At 42.9% G+C, this 13,285-nt stretch overlaps 1 protein-coding gene and 1 pseudogene across 6 annotated transcripts in view; one reads left to right on the plus strand and one right to left on the minus strand.

Moving 5' to 3' along the window:
- The first annotated feature begins 870 nt into the window (after nt 1-870).
- On the plus strand, nt 871-6,298 carry LOC118943633 (toll-like receptor 7; annotated as a pseudogene).
- Nucleotides 6,299-10,889: 4,591 nt separating this feature from the next.
- LOC110501397 (FERM and PDZ domain-containing protein 4) overlaps nt 10,890-13,285 on the minus strand; it is a 56,986-nt gene continuing 54,590 nt past the window's right edge. For 3 of the 6 annotated variants that reach the window (XM_036958741.2, XM_021578938.3, XM_021578939.3), the window contains exon 17: nt 10,890-12,824. In XM_036958741.2, the coding sequence (XP_036814636.2) occupies nt 11,434-12,824 (1,391 nt within the window). In that variant the 3' untranslated portion in view covers nt 10,890-11,433. Of the gene's footprint in view, nt 12,830-13,285 lie in introns of all 6 variants that reach the window. The other 3 variants (XM_090215570.1, XM_090215571.1, XM_090215572.1) reach the window with 1 other exon arrangement.

A 13,285-nucleotide genomic window follows, 5' to 3' on the forward strand; every position in this document is an offset into this window, starting at 1 on the left:
TGTTTAACACTTTTCTCGAAAAAAAAAAAAAAAAAAAAAACACTTTTTGGCCAGTATATGCGTCTCTGTTTAGAATGCACTGTCCTCTCTCCCTTGAGGCTTTCCCAAGATACCAAACATCCTCAGATCACATTCACGCCTCGGATTGGACAGTGAAACACACGTTCGCACCTGCAGGCGATGTGCAGATGTTTAATTTCGCTCTCATGCCATCATGGCTGAAGCCAGTGAAAATTCCTACTATTTGTGTGTCCAGGTTTAACGTGGGACATCACTCATTATATACAATCAGTTAAATTCATGGTTATTGCATCATTTTCAGATATATTAGGAGCGATTAAGAGACGAAACAATGTAAATTAACCAATTGACTGGCCAGAGATCAGGGCATTCATCAGCAAACACACAGTGCAAGCTCAAATCAAAGTTTAATGGTCACATACACATGGTTAGCAGATGTTAATGCGAGTGTAGCAAAATGCTTGCGCTTCTAGTTCCGACAGCACAGTAATAGCTAACAAGTAAACAATTCTCCAACACTACCTAAGACACACAAATCTAAAGGGGTGAATGAGAAATTGTACATATAAATATATGGATGAGCGATGGCATAAGAAAGGTGTAATAGAGGGTATAAAATACAGTATATACACACACACACACGAGTAATGTAAGATATGTAAACATTATGACATGAGAGAAATCTGTCCCCTCATGTCTACAGTAAATTTCCTCCTGGTTTAGGCTATTATAATTAAGATTAACTGTATCCATACTTTTTCAATACATGTTACAAAGAAAGAATGAGCAAATGCTGAAGAAAAGCTGCATCGACCCACAATTTAATTAGTACTGCTGCAAACTGCATAAATGAATCAGGATAAGGTAAGACCCAGACCGTATCGAAGTAACAATGTTTTACAGCAACAGAGGCAAAGGTACAGGACGGCAGGCAGGCTGAGTGGTCAGGCGGGCGGGTTCAGGACAGGCAAGGGTCAAAAACCAGGAGGGCAAGAAAAGCGGCTGGGAACAGATAGGACAAAACGCGGGTAAGCTTGACAAACAAGACTAACTGGCAACAGACAAACAGAAAACAGGTATAAGTTCACAGGGGATAATGGGAAAGATGGGCGACACCGGGGGGGGGGGGGGGGGGGGGGTGAAACAGATCAGGGTGTGACAAAAATGTTAAACAATTCAGTGCACTATAAAAGGAAGCTGTACAGTGTTAGATTTGATTAACCAAGAAAGCCCACATGCTTAAAAACGCTGTTTATGCATGATTTAATTAAACCTGCACCACAATAGATAACATTGATTTAAGGAATATCAATAAAAAATATATTTTGGGAACTTTACGCAACAGCTGTATGCCTATTGACAGGTCTCTGTCATTTGACGAATGGGAAGTGAAAACACTCACATTGTTGTTCTCACTGTCATCATCCCCTTGGCATTTTTCCTAATTTGTTGCCTTACAACCTGGAATTAAAATTGATTTTGGGGGGTTTGTATCATTTGATTTACACAACACTTTGAAGATGCAAAATATTTTTTGTGAAACAAGAAATAAAACAAAAAACATATTGAGCATGCATAACTACTCACCCACCAAAAGTCAGAGCCACCTTTTACAGCAATTACAGCTGCAGGTCTCTTGGGGTATGTCTCTATAAGCCTGGCACATCTAGCCACTGGGATTCTTGCCCATTCTTCAAGGCAAAACTGCTCCAGCTCCTTCAAGTTGGATGGGTTCCGCTGGTGTACAGCAATATTTAAGTCGTACCACAGATTCTCAATTGTATTGAGGTCTGGCCTTTGAATAGGCCATTCCAAGACATTTAAATGATTCCCCTTAAACCACTAGTGTTGCTTTAGCAGTATTCTTAGGATCATTGTCCTGCTGGAAGGTGAACCTCCCATCTCAGTCTCAAATCTCTGGAAGACAAACAGGTTTCTCTCAAGAATTTCCCTGTATTTAGTGCCATCCATCACTCTTTCAATTCAGACCAGTTTCCCAGTCCATGCTCCGTGGGATGTTCAAAGTTTCTGATATTTTTTTATAACCCAACCCCAAACTGTACTTCTCCACAACTTTGTCCCTGACCTGTTTGGAGAGCTCCTTGGTCTTCATAGTGCCGGTTACTTCGTGGTGCCCCTTGCTTAGTGATGTTGCAGACTCTGGAGCCTTTCAGAACATGTGTATATATACTGAGATCATGTGACAGATCATGTGACACTTACATTTCACACAGGTGGACTTTATTTAACTAATATGTGACTTCTGAAGGTAATTGGTTGCACCAGATCATATTTAGGGACTTCAAAGCAAAGGGGGTGAATACATACGCACACACCACTTTTCAGTTATTTATTTTTATAATTTTTTGAAACAAGTTATTTTTTAAATTTCACTTCACCAATTTGGACTATTTTGTGTATGTTCATTGCATGGAATCCAAATAAGAATCAACTTAAATTACAGGTTGTAATGCGACAAAATAGGAAAAATGCCAAGGGGGTGAATACTTTTGCAAGGCACTGATCATTTCATGAATATAAAGTACTTGAGTACATACATCTATTGTGTTTCTGGTGGATGGAGAGAAACAAAAGATTGATAAAAAAATAAGAAACTGGTGATGCCGAAAACATTAATACAAAGATCACAATAAAAGGATTTATTTAAGCATAGGATCTGTTAGTTTTAAGTCTATGTAGAACAACATAGGAAAGGTCAATATAATCAGAATATTTTTTTGGGGGGGAAATGCCCTCATAACCTTTTAATATGTTAACCAACATCTACAATTTCTTTGTTGATGTGTGCCACTGTCATGTACAATTTATTTGTATCCCAGCAAACAGAAGTGATTGGTTTCTTTACTTTTATATTTTATTGAGCAGTGAATTTTAATCTGAGACTTGTTGTGTCCTGTGGTTTAAGAGGCAATAAAACTCATTATCAATACCCCTCTAGTAATGATACTGTCCTTATTCCCCCTGTCAGAGAACAGAGTGCCTATCCCCCCAGGTGTGTGTGGTGATGCTGCTGGGCCTGTGGTGCTTCTACATGCTGGCAGCTGGAGGCTGGTACCCAAAAACTCTGCCATGTGACATCAACCTGGCCAGCAACGGGAGCGGGGTCAATGTGGACTGCACTGAGAGAGGACTCATGGAGGTCCAAAATGACATTTCCAAAAACATCACCAATATAACTGTCACGAATCCCGCCGAAGATGGTGCCTCTTCCTGTTCGGGCGGCGCTCGGCGGTCGTCGTCGCCGGCCTATTAGCTGCCATCGATTCCCTTTCCTTTTGTTTCTGTTAATTGGGTCTAATTGGGTACACCTGTATTGAGTTAGTTTTGTTTATAGGCTATTTAAGGACACTAGGCCCGCTGGGTATTGTGCGGGCTTGTTCTCTGTTTATTTGGTGTTGGTGTATTAGTATGATCGCTATTTTTCCGGACAGTTTTAGTCCTGTGTATTTTGGGACGGGTTGTTTCATGCGCCCTAGTGTTTTGCATGTCCATGTCTCCGCTGTCGTTGGAATAAAGATCAATGGACGGAATTACCTGCTCTCTGCGCTTGACTCCTCCACTCACCATTCATAGAAGTCGTAACAATAACCCTCACCATCAACCACATCCCTTACATCAACTCCAGTTCCTTACAGGGCCTGGAGAACATCATGGAGATTGATATGCGCTGCAAGATCGACCACAAGAACCACATGTGCACGGAGAATGTGACCATCGAAACAACACCTTCAAAGACCTGAGGAATCTGAAGGTTCTTTATCTCCCTCCGGACCTCATTTTGCTCAGTCTAGAGGTGAATCCAATATATACCATTCTGAAAAATAACCTCTCTGACATCACTAATGTATAGATTCTTTATTTGGGTCCAAAATGTTACTGTCAGAAACCCATGTAATGTTTCCTATCAAATTAAGGGGGGTGCGTTTCTACAGCTTGGTAACATTACTTTGCTATCCCTCAAGTCAAATAACCTATCCTACATTCCCCCCAAAATTACCATCAAGTCTCAGAGAGTTGTATCTCTATAATAACAAGAGTTTTATAATTTTACCCAATTTGAGATTCTTGACGTAAGTGGAAACTGCCCACGCTGTTACAATGCACCATTTCCTTGTGTTCCATGCCCTCACGATTCACAACTTCAGATAAATTAAAATGCTTTTAAAATGTTAACCAAACTGAGGATACCACGTTTGCAGTAGTAACTCCCTCACATTTGTACAGTCGTGGCCAAAAGTTTTGAGAATGACACAAATATACATTTTCACAAAGTCTGCTGCCTCAGTTTGTATGATGGCAATTTGCATATACTCCAGAATGTTATGAAGATTGATCAGATGAATTGCAATTCATTGCAAAGTCCCTCTTTGCCATGCAAATGAACTGAATCCCTGAAAAACATTTCCACTGCATTTCAGCCCTGCCACAAAAGGACCACCATCATGTCAGTGATTCTCTCGTTAACACAGGTGTGACGGCTGGAGATCACTCTGTCATGCTGATTGAGTTCAAATAACAAACTAGAAGCTTCAAAAGGAGGGTGGTGCTTGGAATCATTGTTCTTCCTCTGTCAGCCATGGTTACCTGCAAGGAAACACGTGCCGACGTCATTGCTTTGCACAAAAAGGGGTTCACAGGCAAGGATATTGCTGCTAGTAAGATTCCACCTAAATCAACCATTTATTGAATCCTCAAGAACTTCAAGGAGAGCGGTTCAATTGTTGTGAAGAAGGCTTCAGGGCGCCCAAGAAAGTCCAGCAAGCGTCAGGACTGTCTCCTAAAGTTGATTCAGCTGCGGGATCGGGGCACCACCAGTACAGAGCTTGCTCAGGAATGGCAGCAGGCAGGTGTGAGTGCATCTGCAAGCACAGTGAGGCAAAGACTTTTGGAGGATGGCCTGGTGTCAAGAAGGGCAACAAAGAAGCCACTTCTCTCCAGGAAAAACTTCAGGGACAGACTAGTATTCTGCAAAAGGTACAGGGATTGGACTGCTGAGGACTGGGGTAAAGTAATTTTCTCTGATGAATCCCCTTTCCAATTGTTTGGGGCATCTGGAAAAAAGCTTGTCTGGAGAAGACAAGGTGAGCGCTACCATCGCTTCCGTGTCATGCCAACAGTAAAGCATCCTGAGACCATTCATGTGTTGGGTGGCTTCCCATCCAAGGGAGCTCACTCACTCACAATTTTGCCTTAAAGAATAAAGAATGGTACCAACACATCCTCCGAGAGCAACTTCTCCCAACCATCCAGGAACAGTTTGGTGATGAACAATGCCTTTTCCAGCATGATGGAGCACCTTGCCATAAGGCAGAAGTGATAACTAAGTGGCTCGGGGAACAAAACATCAATGTTTTGGGTCCATAGCCAGGAAACTCCCCAGACCTTAATCCCATTGAGAACTTCAAGCCTCAAGAGGCGGGTGGACAAACAAAAACCCACAAATTTTGGCATTGATAATGCAAGAATGGGTTGCCATCAGTCAAGATGTGGCCCAGAAGTTTATTGACAGCATGCTAGGGCGGATTGCAGAGGTCTTGAAAAAGAAGAGTCAAAACTTCATGTAATTGTCAATAAAAGCCTTTGACACTTATGAAATGCTTGTAATTATACTTCAGTATTCCATAGTAACATCTGACAAAAATATCTAAAGACGCTGACGCAGCAAACTTTGTGGAAATTAAATTTGTGTAGTTCTCAAAACTTTTGGCCACAACTGTACTTATTGCGTGGTTTCAGAACTGTACAGAGCTGCGAGTACTTTATATCTCAACCAACGTTTTAGCTGGATAGATAGCAAATGCTAACTTCCCACGAGCTCTAACCAACCTCAAATAATTGGACCTGTCTTTTTAACTACGAGTTGCAGAAGTACCCAGCTACTCTGAACCAGAATCACTCATTGTCCTTCCTGAAATCCCTGAAAGTATTCACCCTCAGGGGCTTTATCTTCAAACAACTGACCCATGCAGACATCAGGCCACTGATTCCTCTAAAGAACCTCAAGGTCATTGACCTGGGCACCAACTTCATCAAAATGACAAACCTCAGCACTCTAATGGCGCTCAAAAGCTTCCAAATAATCAATTCATTAGACAATAAGATATCGTCCCCTTCTCAAAGTGGTAATTCTGTGGATTTTTCTGGAGGGGAAGCCATAAATGGCTCCCCAATGTCAGATGCTGAGCACTACCACAAAGGAGAAGTGAGAGAGATTCATTGGTTTAGATATGATGAGTATGCATGCAGCTGCAAATAGTAGGACAAGGAGGCTGGGACATTGAATTCATTTGTTAATAACTGTGCAGCCAGTTTGGAAAAAAACTGGATATCAGCAGGAATAACATGTTCTTCCTTCACTCCAGATTCTTAAACCTTGCTAACATTAGATGCCTACATCTCTATGGAAATTCGATGAGCCGAAGTCTAAATGGTTCCGAGTTCACTTATCTCACTAACTTAAAGTATCTTGACTTCTCATCTAACTGTCTCAACCTTTTCTATTCCTCAGCATTTCAGGAACTGAGAAGTTTAGTTATGTGAGAAATAAGCCACAACAACCATTACTTTGAGTCTGAGGGTTTGACTCATATGCTGAATTTCACCAACAATTTGACCAATCTGAAGATATTACTCATGAACTACAATAACATTTCCACCTCCACCAACACAGAGCTGGAAAACACTTCTCTGAAGAAGTTAGAATTCAAAGGTAACCGTTTAGATATGCTGTGGAGGGATGAGATACTATATACAGTACATTAACCCGTTTCCGAAAGTAGTTGATCTGAGGGTCCTAGACATCTCTCACAACAACCTCAACTCCCTTCCTCAGCAAGTCTTTAGACAACTGCCAGACAAATGTACTGAGCTCTACATCAACAACAACATACTGAAGGTTTTTAGTCTTCACATGGACTCTCTACCGGTACCCCCCTGTATATAGTCTCCACATTGACTCTCTACCGGTACCCCCCTGTATATAGTCTCCACATTGACTCTCTACCGGTACCCCCCTGTATATAGTCTCCACATTGACTCTGTACCGGTACCCCCCTGTATATAGTCTCCACATTAACTCTCTACCGGTACCCCCCTGTATATAGTCTCCACATTGACTCTCTACCGGTACCCCCCTGTATATAGTCTCCACATTGACTCTCTACCGGTACCCCCCTGTATATAGTCTCCACATTGACTCTCTACCGGTACCCCCCTGTATATAGTCTCCACATTGACTCTCTACCGGTACCCCCCTGTATATAGTCTCCACATTGACTCTGTACCGGTACCCCCCTGTATATAGTCTCCACATTGACTCTGTACCGGTACCCCCCTGTATATAGTCTCCACATTGACTCTCTGCCGGTACCCCCCTGTATATAGTCTCCACATTGACTCTCTGCCGGTACCCCCCTGTATATAGTCTCCACATTGACTCTGTACCGGTACCCCCCTGTATATAGTCTCCACATTGACTCTCTGCCGGTACCCCCCTGTATATAGTCTCCACATTGACTCTCTGCCGGTACCCCCCTGTATATAGTCTCCACATTAACTCTCTACCGGTACCCCCCTGTATATAGTCTCCACATTGACTCTCTGCCGGTACCCCCCTGTATATAGTCTCCACATTGACTCTCTACCGGTACCCCCCTGTATATAGTCTCCACATTAACTCTCTACCGGTACCCCCCTGTATATAGTCTCCACATTGACTCTCTACCGGTACCCCCCTGTATATAGTCTCCACATTGACTCTGTACCGGTACCCCCCTGTATATAGTCTCCACATTGACTCTGTACCGGTCCAGTCTCGCTATTGTTTTTTACTGCTGTCTTTAGTTACTTGTTACTTTTATTTCTTATTCTTATCCATATTTGTTTAAACTGCATTGTTGATTAGGGGCTCGTAAGTAAGCATGTCACTGTAAGATCTACACATGTTGTATTCGGTGCATGTGACTAATACAATTTGATTTAAATTGTCTATGACTCTGTCGTACAGTACACCCTTTTAGGCTACCTGGCTAACAGTAAAATGTTTGCTTGCTAGCCTAATTTCCTTTCATGGGCAACGAAAGCCAGGCCAGTTAATTAACATTAGCCTTCTATATCTAGCTATGTGTTGAACTTCCATCCTCTCAGGCCAGGAGCACTATGTACAGTGCCTTGCGAAAGTATTCGGCCCCCTTGAACTTTGCGACCTTTTGCCACATTTCAGGCTTCAAACATAAAGATATAAAACTGTATTTTTTTGTGAAGAATCAACAACAAGTGGGACACAACCATGAAGTGGAACGACATTTATTGGATATTTCAAACTTTTTTAACAAATCAAAAACTGAAAAATTGGGCGTGCAAAATTATTCAGCCCCTTTACTTTCAGTGCAGCAAACTCTCTCCAGAAGTTCAGTGAGGATCTCTGAATGATCCAATGTTGACCTAAATGACTAATGATGATAAATACAATCCACCTGTGTGTAATCAAGTCTCTGTATAAATGCACCTGCACTGTGATAGTCTCAGAGGTCCGTTAAAAGCGCAGAGAGCATCATGAAGAACAAGGAACACACCAGGCAGGTCCGAGATACTGTTTTGAAGAAATTTAAAGCCGGATTTGGATACAAATATATTTCCCAAGCTTTAAACATCCCAAGGAGCACTGTGCAAGCGATAATATTGAAATGGAAGGAGTATCAGACCACTGCAAATCTACCAAGACCTGGCCGTCCCTCTAAACTTTCAGCTCATACAAGGAGAAGACTGATCAGAGATGCAGCCAAGAGGCCCATGATCACTCTGGATGAACTACAGAGATCTACAGCTGAGGTGGGAGACTCTGTCCATAGGACAACAATCAGTCGTGTATTGCACAAATCTGGCCTTTATGGAAGAGTGGCAAGAAGAAAGCCATTTCTTAAAGATATCCATAAAAAGTGTCGTTTAAAGTTTGCCACAAGCCACCTGGGAGACACACCAAACATGTGGAAGAAGGTGCTCTGGTCAGATGAAACCAAAATTGAACTTTTTGGCAACAATGCAAAACGTTATGTTTGGCGTAAAAGCAACACAGCTGAACACACTATCCCCACTGTCAAACATGGTGGCAGCATCATGGTTTGGGCCTGATTTTCTTCAGCAGGGACAGGGAAGATGGTTAAAATTGATGGGAAGATGGATGGAGCCAAATACAGGACCATTCTGGAAGAAAACCTGATGGAGTCTGCAAAAGACCTGAGACTGGGACGGAGATTTGTCTTCCAACAAGACAATGATCCAAAACATAAAGTAAAATCTACAATGGAATGGTTCAAAAATAAACATATCCAGGTGTTAGAATGGCCAAGTCAAAGTCCAGACCTGAATCCAATCGAGAATCTGTGGAAAGAACTGAAAACTGCTGTTCACAAATGCTCTCCATCCAACCTCACTGAGCTCGAGCTGTTTTGCAAGGAGGAATGGGAAAAAATTTCAGTCTCTCGATGTGCAAAACTGATAGAGACATACCCCAAGCGACTTACAGCTGTAATCGCAGCAAAAGGTGGCGCTACAAAGTATTAACTTAAGGGGGCTGAATAATTTTGCACGCCCAATTTTTCAGTTTTTGATTTGTTAAAAAAGTTTGAAATATCCAATAAATGTCGTTCCACTTCATGATTGTGTCCCACTTGTTGTTGATTCTTCACAAAAAATACAGTTTTATATCTTTATGTTTGAAGCCTGAAATGTGGCAAAAGGTCGCAAAGTTCAAGGGGGCCGAATACTTTTGCAAGGCACTGTATGTATTTATGGTTGGTATAGAATCGCTGTTATAATCATTGACCAGTATGGAGAATTATGTAAAACCACAAGTCCAAATCCCTATTTCTATCTATGGCTAATTTAGGAAATTGCTAGCTAGCCACCGGAGGACAACAACACAACGAGATGCAACAATTTTTCTGTCAATGGCGTTTGGCATCTGATGTGATGTGATAGGTGTCTAGCCATATCCAATCTGGCTTCCTTTGACACTTTTTTTTGTGCGCGCCAGGACCCTTCGCTTTTGAGCTCACTCAGTTTGGCTATTATTTTTTATTATTATTATCAAGGGAGGCCAAATGCTCACTGGCTTCCCTTGCATTCAATGCTATGGGCGGCAACAAGATCACACTCTTTTTGATCAGACAGCATCAGATAGATGGGCAACACATACTGAGATAGAGGGGCGCTGTTTCCTTCGCTCGGATGCTTTCTCCGGTGAGATACATTCAGCCTCTTGCGAATTGAAGGACATTTAAGAAAACACAGAGAAATGAAAGAACAATTGTTTAGTATATTTTTTTGTTGCAATTTTTTGGGGGAGAGGCCTGGCTTTCCTTGGCATACATAAATACATGCCACTTCTTCTCTGTAAATAAAAGTGAAACCTCAGTTCAGAGAAACACAGGACAGCTGGGACGTTAGCTAGTAGCTGTGGCGATAAACTGTACAGCTTGTGCCTTCAAGCAACGTTACTCTGCAGATTATACATTATGCAGACAAACTCTCCGGCCTTCAAACTTAGACAGTCCATCATCATTAATGCAAAATGCATGATCATCACCCTGGACTTAGTAAATGGTAAAACAGTAAATAATCAAACATGATTTAATACAACCAAACATGGTCCAGGAGAGTTTTTGGTATAAATTATGCAATTTTTGTGACAAATAGGTTTTAGAGAAAGCTGGAGAAAGCCCCACTCACTGTAAGCAGAACATTACTTGGCTTTAGAGAACAATAATGTTTTTTAATTGATCATTGAAATGGACCTTTACTTTGTATAACAATTGTTATGAGAATAATAAAGGAGGACAATAATCAACTTCAGGTTGCAACATTTTTTACTTTTAATATGTTATGGTAGTGCTGACAAAAATAAGAGGAAAGTACTCAGTGAACATGTGCAAAGATTCATAAACTATGTCGGTTTCAGCAAATGAAAAATATCGACGTCATAATGGACTGTATCATATCATTTAATTTCTTGTCTTGCGCAGTGATTTGTCTAGAGCTCTTTGTCACATAATATGTATCATGTGTAACATAATAATTCATACAAATAAATACAGAATTAATAGTTGTTCATCTACACATTACACCCCAAAAGGCGATTATCAATTTGTAAAAGCATACTTATCAAGTAATATCAGTTTATATACCCTTAGGAACATGTTCTTCTTCTCAGAGGCCTGAATATAACCACCTTTAAAAGTGTATTCATGATTAATAGAGTTTATTTGACTTTACATATCAAACAAAATATACACAAGGCAAGGTTTTGTCACAGCAGTTCACATTGGTTTGGGTCGAATAAACCCACGTCTCTTATGTATGGCTTTGAAATCGCTAATCAGAACCGCGCTATGTTTACTTGTAGAGTGTTGTCAGTGAGTGACTCAGTCTGTTGACGATAGCACACATGGTGGTGGAGTGACGTGTCAATGCATTCACACTTTGGTCATTGGGGGAACTATCCAAAGCCGTTTCAGCAGCCTGGAGCAGACACACATAGTTCATGACGACCTCGTCCACCTTTGCTACCACCTCGCGCTGCCGGCTCTCAGGGCTCAAGCCCTCCACCAGTGACATGCAGGCCTGTGTTAGGCAACAGACCGTGTGGAAACTGTGAGTCAGGGAGAGCAGGGTGTCCTGGGGGCTGCCTTGCACCAGGGCCATGTGATTGCAGGCGCTGCCCAGCTCTAGGGCCTCCATGGAGAGCAGCTGACTGAACCTCCACAGGTCGGACTCACTAACCTCTGACCTCTGGCCACCTCCCTGGCATACACCGGAGCGCACCAGACACATCATATCCAGGGCATCTCTCTGTGCATCTGAGAACCCCTGGGGGAGGGTGTAGGTCTTTCCCTTCAGTAAGTTGACACGGCTCAGCTTCGCTCCCAGGCTCATGCCGCTCACAGTCACACCACTGGCCATGTTGAGCTGTTCAGCCACAGCGGAGGGTTCAGATCCAGAGGCGTACAAAGAGACTGTGTTCTCTGCGTCAACTCTGGGGCTGGTAGGGAGTGACTGTGCCTTCTGACCCCCAGAGAATGGCTGGGAGGTGGGGCTTTCTCCTGCTCCACCTCCGACTTCATCGTCATCGTCATCATCAGTGTTGGTCTTCCTCTTGGGGAAGCAGTGTGTGAAGGGCCCATGGCACCTCATCCAGGTGCTGCTGTCCAGTCTGGGTAGTGGCACAGCTTGGAGCTGCTTGGCATCCAATGACGCTGGCAGCATGATAGAGGCGCCTCTGAAGAGCTTCCTGCCAGAGGACTGAGAGCTAACTGATCTAACAGACCATACTGATCCCTGGGACAAGGACAAGCTCTTGGAAAGTGTCTTGGAAAAAGCAAATCTCCTCTGTGGCTTGGAGGGGTCGTCGGGTGACTGGACTCTCTGGGCACTCCTCCCACTCAGCGTGGCTTTGGTTTTCTCCAACAGTTCTTCGAGGCTCCTGGAGCCCGGCGTGATGCTGCTCCAGCTCCTTCTCAGCATCCGACCCCTTTGCTGCGGTGGCTTCCTGAGGCTGCCTGTGATAGGGTCACATGGGTGTAAGCTTGAAGGGAAAGCCTGGGCACGGCATGGGATGGGCTCAGTGCAGGGGCACCCCTGCTGCTTTGTGGCACTGGGCACACTGGACTCTGTGCTGCTGCTACTGGTTAATGATGGTGGTGAGGTGGTGGTGGCGGCGGCGTTGACCTCGTTGGAGAGAGCAGAGGAGGAGTCTTCCCCTGCATCCGTCTTGAGCTGGGTGCAAGCTACACTAGGGGGAGCAGAAAATCAAATAGAATCGTTAAGCATCTCCCTGACAACATGGTGCATTGCTTTGATCTCTAACCTTTTCCTGTTTTCATTAGAGGACTTTTTAGTAAAATGTTGCTCTAATTGTCCTTTCATAACAGAGAGTGGGGTAAAATAGAATAAAGGTGCATTTCAGCACTTTTATCAGATCTCTGTGCAGCAAGTGTTACATAATGAACCAGTACACAGCAGTATTTCTTCTACCAATCACATCCTCTACACATGTATGCACTGTTGCATGTCCTTAGCTAGTGACATGCTTGTTATTGTCTTCTGTCTGAATGGATAATGCTACTCTGACACCATTATGCATATCCTAATCCCCAGCTAGTGAATAATTTATCAACAGCCTCAATGTGCTCCTGGAATTGTGTTTACCATTTAAGCGCACAGACGTCAAAGGAAAAGACCGCTCTAT

Source organism: Oncorhynchus mykiss, chromosome 22 (genome assembly GCF_057628025.1).
Source record: "Oncorhynchus mykiss isolate SJ-2025 chromosome 22, ASM5762802v1, whole genome shotgun sequence".
Classification (NCBI taxonomy): domain Eukaryota; kingdom Metazoa; phylum Chordata; class Actinopteri; order Salmoniformes; family Salmonidae; genus Oncorhynchus; species Oncorhynchus mykiss.